This window comes from Monopterus albus, unplaced genomic scaffold (assembly GCF_001952655.1).
Source record: "Monopterus albus unplaced genomic scaffold, M_albus_1.0 scaffold55.1, whole genome shotgun sequence".
NCBI classification, from domain to species: Eukaryota; Metazoa; Chordata; class Actinopteri; order Synbranchiformes; family Synbranchidae; genus Monopterus; species Monopterus albus.
The window spans coordinates 1,570,416-1,579,596 of NW_018127935.1; the positions used below are offsets into that span (position 1 = coordinate 1,570,416).

General features: G+C 40.6%; 1 protein-coding gene and 2 long non-coding RNA genes across 5 annotated transcripts in view; 1 reads left to right on the forward strand and 2 right to left on the reverse strand.

Moving 5' to 3' along the window:
• The window catches only part of dnajb6b (DnaJ heat shock protein family (Hsp40) member B6b), a 29,505-nt gene that overhangs the window by 9,876 nt on the left and 10,448 nt on the right, over positions 1–9,181 (forward strand). For 2 of the 3 annotated variants that reach the window (XM_020602332.1, XM_020602333.1), the window contains exons 4-8: positions 1,075–1,140; positions 1,423–1,524; positions 3,986–4,123; positions 4,224–4,362; positions 4,456–4,526. In XM_020602332.1, coding sequence (XP_020457988.1) covers positions 1,075–1,140; positions 1,423–1,524; positions 3,986–4,123; positions 4,224–4,362; positions 4,456–4,526 — 516 coding nt within the window. Of the gene's footprint in view, positions 1–1,074; positions 1,141–1,422; positions 1,525–3,985; positions 4,124–4,223; positions 4,363–4,455; positions 6,376–9,181 lie in introns of those variants that run through there. The other variant, XM_020602334.1, reaches the window with a different exon arrangement.
• LOC109961490 (uncharacterized) lies at positions 1,528–4,073 on the reverse strand. The gene is made up of 3 exons (XR_002275142.1): positions 3,945–4,073; positions 1,969–2,104; positions 1,528–1,602 (listed from the first exon to the last, which is right to left on the reverse strand). It is a non-coding gene; the product is annotated as an uncharacterized LOC109961490 (long non-coding RNA).
• Positions 6,173–9,181, reverse strand: part of LOC109961489 (uncharacterized) — a 6,851-nt gene continuing 3,842 nt past the window's right edge. Inside the window, exons 2-3 of the long non-coding RNA XR_002275141.1 lie at positions 6,733–6,825; positions 6,173–6,251 (exon numbers count right to left, since the gene is read on the reverse strand). This is a non-coding gene — a long non-coding RNA (uncharacterized LOC109961489). The remainder of the gene's footprint in view (positions 6,252–6,732; positions 6,826–9,181) is intronic.

Sequence of the window (9,181 nt, forward strand, 5' to 3'; positions counted from 1 at the left end):
GCCCAGGGGCCCTGTCCCTGACCGCCATGCGATGTTGCAGAGAAGTGTCAACCAAGACAGCCCAACAAGGGGTGGGGGTGACGTCTCCCCACCTTCCGGCAGCGTCCCGGCTGGCATACTGGCTTTCCCTGCCGTAGGGGTTCATGGTGTACCTCGCTCAGCAGATAGCATTAAGGGCCCATGACTGGCCGCGAACCCTGACCTACCGTACCATAGTCAGTGGCATTAACCACTGTGCCATCCACCTGCTATATATGAACATCTTTGGAACTTTTACTGGCTTCTTTTTTTGGGTTATTAAAAAAAACACATAAGACAGCCGTCTGTGATGCAAGATTTAAATTGTGGCATAATTAAATTAATATATAATGTAGGGCTGCCATATGGATTTGTCAAAATAACAAGACAGGCAGCACACTTGTATCTCTATTGAAACAATGCTCTTAAAGGCTCTCGTTTTCATCTGAGACAGGGCTGTAGCCTAGTTTACCAATGAGTTTAAGCTTCTCTGTCTAGAAGAGCCTCAGTCGACCGACAGGTCTCTTGACTAACAACTTGACTATTTGGCAGAAGTTAGAATGAGCCGTCTCTCCTACCCTTGACTTTGTTTAAGACACATAGTTAACTTGTTTTCAGTGATAGTAATGATGCACGATTATGCTTCCTAATATTTGGAACAGGAGAGCCTATTTGTTTCTTACAGCACAAATGCTGCAATTTGACACAGTCAAATGTTCAGCAGTGGAGACTGCCATCAAAGGGTTAATTTGTATTAGTCTGACTTTGGGTGGAACTGTTGCTATGTGTACTTGTCTTTACTTTCAACCACCTGATCTGTGCCATAGCAAGTCTTTGTCCTGCACATGTAAAATGCCCAGTTAACCCAAACTAGATAAAGCAACATTACATTTCTTTTTTTGAGGCCAGGGCTGAAAGAAATGATATGACCTTAGTATTAGCTAAAATAGTCTTTGTACATTTTTGTAGTTTTATAATACTCCAGGACAGAAATCATTTTTCTGCTGGTTTGTTTGTTCCCTTTTCCTTACACAAGTCCTACTCTTCATCCTACAGAAAACAAGAGGAATATTTATGACCGATACGGCAAAGAGGGCCTTTCAGGAGGAGGAGGAGGAGGAGGTATGGAGGGACACAAAATATATACATCAGTAAATTCAGTAGTAAATACTGTTAACAGAGTTGGCAAAATATGATTAAGCTTTGATTAAAACTTTTTAGGGGCACGGTTCCTACAAAGTCAGGATTCTTAAACTAATTTATCAGTAATGTGTTCATGTTTATGCATTCAAATTAAATACAGACAGCTTAGTGCAGCATTGCTGTTTTTTTATGACTTGCACTAATAGCTTTGGTTGTTATCCCGCCTTTGATACACAGTTTCTGATCTTTGTTCTCACACAGGAGGCCATTATGATCACTTTGGTGGTGGCTTCACATTCCGTAATCCTGAGGACGTTTTCAGGGAATTCTTTGGTGGCAGAGATCCATTTGCAGATCTTTTTGGTAAGTCCATCTCATTCCTCTCTGTGCCCCTTAAAGACAGTGATGGGATGCAGGGATAGAGAGGGACTGAAGCATGCCCTAAGAGTGGTGGTGATACAATTGCTGTTAAACTGAATAATTTGAACTGGTCAGAAATATACACAAATAACCAGGTAATGCTCAAGAGAGAAAGTCCCCAGCTTTATCTGTTTATTGCACTGATATTTCCATTTCCTAATTAGTTTGCCTGCTATCTTGGAAATGTGTATTCTGTCTGTAAAGCCAGGGGCTAATCCCCCACAGCACTGTAGCATCTATCTCCAATACACTAAGCACCATTTACCTCAGGTGGTCATCGGACACTAAATATTAAACGTTGGAAAACACGTTGTCTCTGCTCAATTTGCTCCAGCTTTATGTATATAAATATATATTTAAATTATTCTTTATTCACATTATCCTTACCATCACTTAAAGTGCTATAGCCCCAGTGTCCAGTCCTCAGTGCCAAACAGCTTGTCTCGCTGAGTAGCAGCTGGTCCTGTGGATCTGTCACTCTCCACCTGAGAGCTGCCAGCAGAATGAGTGGTGGGTGGATGTGCTGTTGAGAGAAATAACATTCACACCATGATGGGGGCCTAGTTGTCTGCCAGGAACAGGGCACACTCTTAAATGAACATGTGGAAAAAAGTAGACGAGGACACATACCTTTGTAGACGTTCTGAAGAAATTGACAGTATCTGCCTGTAACAATTTGACTTAAATTGATTTATTTCTATGTTCGGTTCCTTTTTAGTTGTGTAGTTATGTCATGTTTTTTCCCATTACAGTGTACATGTAGAGACTAAAAACCCATTAACAGTGTCAGTTATCCTGTACTATTATGCCCAGTAAAATGTTTTCACTGACTTAAGGTCAGTCATTGTGCTTGATGAGTCCCTAGACTTCTGTCAGTGATTTGCTTTCTCTTTGAGAATGTCAACTTTTCTTCAGCCATCTCTGTGTCCATAGATCATGTAAACAAGAATGTAAGCAGCATTCAGATGTTTAAACAGCATTTCTCTTGGCTTTCATTGCTCTCTTTCTTCATGTGGTTCTATTGCCTTACTGACAACTTTGTAAGAGCTCAGCCGTCTCCTTGAATGTCTTCTAGGTAAATGAGCAGCAATGCATTTACATCAGTGCTCAGGGGATACTTTTATTTTAGGCTTTCTGTCAGAGAGAACAAGCACAGCATTCTTGCTGCTGTCACAGTACGTTCAAGGTGGAAGGAGGACTCTGCTTTAAGCAAATGGTGCTGGTGAGTCAGCCTCATCCTGCTGGGATGACCCAGATTGGTAGTGCACAATTAGTAGGGCCTCGGGGCTTTAGGATGAGAATTAGTGGTGGGCACTTTGACAGTTTAGGGTTTAGATTGTACAAGAAACAACAAAAAAAGAAGCTGTAGTGGATGCCATTTTGTAATCAGGAAATGCAATCTTTTTGTATCTGCAATAAGCATTAAAACTGCTAAAAAAAATATTTTATGTGGCCCATGGATCAAATGGCTGTTTGCTTAATGTGACAGTGGTCAGTGTGAGTGGCAAACCCACAGAGGATTATCACCTAGCTCTGCTCCCATCAGCTCTACAAAGCGTTAAAGCATCTTTCTGCTCACGACTGGCGACTGTGGTTCAGTGGGTAGAGCAGTCGTCTCCCAACCGGAGGGTCGGAGGTTCGAATCTCCGTGCCTGCAGTCCACATGTCAAAGTGTCCTTGGGCAAGACACTGAACCCCCATGTTGCCCCCAATGGTTAGAGCCATTGGTTGAGTTGGCGCCGCAGAAGGCTGCCTCGGTTCTGTACCGGAAACAAATTCGTTGTGTGTGTAACATACTTGGCTAAATAAAGGTGATTATCTTTATCCTATCCTTATCATAGTTTGGCTTTTACTGGCCACGACCTTAGTTTAATTCAGTCTGACTGCTCTTGTTTTTTGTTGTATCAGGCAGATGTTTTTGGCAAGAAGCTCTGATAAACCCATTGAACACTACCTGCTCAGCACCAAACAGCAATCGGACAAAGTTAGCAGCTAGCTGGTAACTGTAGTGGAGCATGTAGCGACTACAAACGAGATTACAGAGTCATCAAAAAGAAAAACAGTAATACTTACAGAACAGGGGTTCAGGCAAATACAGAAGTCTTGTGTAAACTTGGGACTGAAGAGTTCAAATCTCTTTGGGACAAGTGAGCAACACTGTGGTGGTGCTGAGTGCTCAAATAAGGCCCCATCGGGCTAAGGCTGGATCACTGGCATCATGTGCTGACAGGAGACTCCTCCTCCTTTTCCTCCTCCAACCGTGATTGTACTGGGCAGCCTCCGAGTGAATGTGTGAATATAATCAGGGCATTCTGTAAAGGTTTTTACAGTATGAACTGCAAGTGTCAGTGTTGATTGCTTACTCATTAAAAACTGCTGAATCACATTGTGTCTCCCTGCACAGCTGATGACCCCTTTGATGATTTCTTCGGAGGCAGTCGCGGTCGACATAGGGGTGGCAACCGGAATAGGATGGGCGGGCCCATGTTTGGTTTTGGGGGCTTCCCATCCTTTGGGCCTAGCTTCCCAGGGTTTGATTCAGGTGTGTACATCCCTGCAAATATCTTTGCATTTAGAAGATGCTAAATTCATTGAGAATGTATGATACTCTTGGATTTTAAGCCATTTTTGTTGCTGTACAGGATTTACCTCATTTGGAAACATGGGTGGAGGAAGTATCAGCTCCTTCTCTTCATCTTTTGGTGGTGGGGGAATGGGGAACTTCAGATCTGTCTCGACCTCCACCAAGTTCATCAATGGCAGAAAAGTTACTACAAAGCGGTACCTATATTTTGGACTCGCCAGCATTTTTAAGACCTCTGCATTTGCCTTAATTCTTGTTCTGTAAGCATTTGTCTTTTTTTTTTGTTGCAGCATTGTGGAAAATGGCCAAGAGAGAGTCGAAGTGGAGGAGGATGGTCAGTTAAAATCTCTAACAGTTAATGGTAAGGAGCAGCTCCTAAGACTGGAAAACAAGTAACTCTCTCCACAAGATTTAATATGTATGATTTTCACACCTGGAAAAGCTGTCCCAGTGACAACTGCTACCAGCGTTTGGTCTGTCCTCCTGCATCTCATTCCCAAAGAACAATTTTCTTAGGTTTGCTTAGCTGCAAGGAAGGCAAGAGATATGTTCACAGTATTTCTATATTTGTATTTATTCAATTTCTATGGGGGGCTGCCTTGTTAGGATTTGTGTTTGCGTATTCTAATGATACCTATACTATACCTATATATTAGTTTCATCTTTGGGGTGGATATTGTCTTTGTCGTAGCAGAATAACAAGATGCTGTACATTTTTGCTCTTTTTATTTGATGTTAAAAACTGAATGATAGAATCTCACCTAACCTTGGTAACTTGAACTTCACCTTGCTCACCTATAAGCCGTTTCCATATTCATGTGCATAACATTACGGCGCATTACATTCACCAAAGGGGAAAAAAAAAAGGAGGATCTTAATGCAGGAGCACTGTAGAACCTGCCTGAAAATGATCAGGTTTTAACAAATTCTTTAGTATCAAAGTTAATTCAGTGATAGTTCTCCACACATCCAGTAGTGCATAGCAAAAGTGACCTGTTGATAGCTAGTTCAGCACACTTAGCGTGCTAATAACACACGCTGCATCCATGGCAACATTATAAAGCCTTACAGTTTCTGGGTGAAGTTCATATAAGAAATGAATAATCACTATTGATGTGTTCTCATAATTACAAGATCAGGATCTTGTAATACGCTAGGTTAAGGTTGCTTTTTAAGAAGATAGTCCATTATAGGCTATATGATTTAATAGGCATTATGTTAGGCCATCTATATAATGAATATGAGCCTAAATATAACATTTTAATTTCCCCCATAGTATTTAGAAAAATATCACATTAGATGTTAAAAGTTCAACTATGTGAACAGATTGCTTTTATCAGAAACAGCCAAGTATAATGTTGCCACAGTCCTAGGTACGAGTTAATGTAGGCTGCAGCTTGGCTGCTGTTTTTAGCCTATTAGTTTACGTTTTGGAACACTATGTATGCGAAATTTACTATTATCAGTTCATTTTTGATATGTCCTATTGTAAGTACTAACAGAATTACATAAATATTGAAGAAATCTTAAAACCCCAGTGTTTTTCAAGCGGGTTCTGAAACTTTACAACTCCTGCGCAGTACATGCACACATAGTGAGCTACACTGTGGGCTTGTTTTAGCCTACATTTGTTTATGCTTTGGAATGCTAAGTATGGAGAATTACCTGTTACCAGTTCACTTTTGCTGTGCACTGTTGGCTGTACTGACACCTATCGCTGAATTACTTTGATACTAAAGATTGAATTAAAAACTGATTATTTTTAGGAGAGTTCTGCAATATCTCAATTATGAGAAAAGAGCTCAATTATTGAAAGTCATAATTCTGAGATAAGATTCTCCAATTTTTTTCTGGTGGTGAATATGATGTGCTTCTGTATAATATGAATGACAGATTAATACATTGTGTTAATGTGCAATTTTCATACTTACATTTGTTTGCATTTTGAGACCGTTTGGCTTATTTCTGCATGATGGCTGATTCCAGGAGGCTGCTTTGCAGTTTCACTGTAACTGTGTCAGCAAACAATGGATTTAGACCACACACCACCTTACACTGTTGCTTGACAAATAGGGGACCCTTCATCCTTTGTACAAAGAGAAAGAAAACCAAAATAAAGAGTTCACATTTGGTCAATAAACTTGAGTTTGACATTGTGGAAACGCAGTTACCTGTTGTCTCATTTAGCTTGAATGGCTTTTTTTTTTAATTTCCTAACTCTTCCTGGAAGTTTGAAGTGTCTGCTTTTGCCTGATCACATTTTAACCCACTTCACACAATTGCAATAAAGAAAACCACAGTGCCTGCTTCTTTTGTACACTCACCCATCATAAAGCTCAACGTGGGCGTTATTTTAACTTACTAACACGTCCCCGTTTCCATGCAGCTGACTCCGATTAGGGCTTGTGTTCCCTGGTGATACAGGACACTGCTAGCGTGCTGTGTGCTCTCGCTCATAAGAGATCATGTGGAAAACTCGTTTTCAGCAAAGATGTACTGTCCTCACACCCCGATTTTGTTCTGTGTGGGGTACTTATGGCCCAGGTGAGAATGAAGTGCCCACTTACCAGGATTCATTTGCCCCTCTTCATGTTTCATCTGTGTTCTCTCCTCTCCAATCTGGACATTTTTATGGGCCTGAACTTGCTCTTGAATATAACCTGTTGAGAGGATTCAAAATGATAATATTCAGGTTGTTATCCAAGAAAGTTTGTCTTTAAAAGTTAGACACGCTGGGCTCCAAGTTAGACTGGGTAGGGTGAACTATTGCAGTTGGCTCAGAGGTCAGTGTTTACAGAGAGGAGTGTGTATTTCTGGAGGAATGTGCTTGAGGCTCATATATTTACACAAGCTCCACTGCATATTTTTGTGAGAAGTCAGGAGTGGGAAACTTTAGACAAAGTAAAGACAGGGTGAGCTGGGCCAAGCCAAAATGTTAAGGTATGAACAGAGACTGTATGACAGTTATGTATGGAAGAAGATCTGAGTTCTGACTTTTCCCCAGAATTCTGATAAAAAAAAAAAAGTCATATTTGTCAGGATTTTTTTTTTTTTTACACTGGCCCTAATCCTCTTCCATAGTTATGGAATTTAATGCCTCATGACTAAATGCTGCCTCTGTATTTTGGTGGAGTTGGTCTAGCAAGGAGGGCACAGCTTCAAGTATTAGGTTTGTGCTTGCTTTGTCCTTACAGTACTGACTGAAGCAGGGACACTGCAGCCCTGCACCACTATCCTCTGTGCCTCTATCAGTAGTTATACAGTGCTTGGGAAAGTATTCACCCTTCTCCTGTTTTGTTGCAATACAACCTGGAATTAAACAGATTTATATTTGGATTTTATGTAGTGACTAACAAAATAGTCCAAGTTCTTCAAATAGAATGGAAATGAGCAATAATAAAAATGGGAAAGTTGTGAGTGTATAAGTGTTCACCTCCCTTTGCTATGAAACCCCTAAATAAGACCTGATCCTACCAATTAACTTCAGAAATTATATTCATTGATTAAGCTACGCCTGTGTGCAACCTAAGTGCTACATGGTCTGTCACATCATTTCTGTATAATTACACCTGCTCCGAAAGGCTCCTGAATCTGCTACACCACTGAGCAACATGAACGCCAAGCTGCTCTCCAGCCAGGTCAGAGACACAGTCATGGAGAAGCATAGATCAGGACTGAGTTATAAAAAAATATGCCAAACTTTCAACATCCCACAGAGCACCATTAAACCCATTATTATAAAATGGAAAGAACGAGGCACCTCTACAAACCTAACAAGAGAAGGCTGCCCTCCAAAACTCACAGAGCAGGCAAGGAGGACATTAATGGGAGATACAACAAAGGCACCAAACACAACACTGAAGGCGATTCAAAGGTCCACAGCTGTGATGGGAGCATCAGTTCATAGGACCACTTTGAGCTGTACACTCCACAGAGGGGGGCCTAATGGAGGACTGGCCAGAAAAAAAGCAATTAAAGAGGAACATTTTGCACCATCAGGCATGTTGTGTAAATCACATGATTCCAGGTTGTAATGCAACAAAACAGAAAAAATACTTTCGCAGGGTACTGTATTTGTGTGCATGAGAAGATTAGGGTAGAGAAGAGATGATCACATACATAAGGACTGTTACATGAACAAAGTAGGCAGCAATGTCTTATAAATTATATGTCCATGTACACAAAATCTGTCAGCATTATTTTATATTTATATATTTTGATATGTATTTAACTTCCTAAAATCTGTAAAAATCATAATTCAGTTATTACACAAACAATAATTAGTACATGTGACTATACAGTGTGTACTGTAGGTGTGTGAGTGGCAGGAATTATACTTATGGTGCAATGGCGCCCTCTCCTGGACCAACAGCGTTTAACACCACGACAGAACGGATTTAATATTACTTCTAAATTTAGTCAAACTGGCACCATTAAAAGTATGGCGAATGAGTTATTAGCAGTTACGATTTAGAATGGATCCACTGATGTGCAGAAAACCCATCACTGTATTACTTTGATATTAAAGAAAACTTAAAAACCTGATTAGTCTAAGACAAAATCTGGAGAAATAAGGAGCGTCTTTTTCTGTGATTTACCAATTTGGTCAGGGACGTTTATTGGCGATGGGCGTCATAAGTAATCCTCCAAATGTTTACATCACACGGAATCTAAAAGTGCTGTACCACGTTTGTGTTCAGATCTGAGTTATGACTCAGAGGAGTTTGATATTTGATGCTGATTGCGACATCCGGGCCTTAACGGTTTTAAAGTAAGGCTTAAGGCTTCAGTCCATCCTACAGCAAAAGCCAGGCGCCCACATGTACATAGACAGGTTTTATACTTTGTGTTCACATTGTACATAAATAATCTCGCCCTATAATGCTCTTTCAATAAGTGGTGAGGCTAATGTGATCTTACAGTACAAAGTACGAGTGCACTTAGCGCGCTGCTGCATTATGCAATGGCACAAACGCGCAGGTCTGGATCTCACATAACACAGTATGCTGCAGGTAG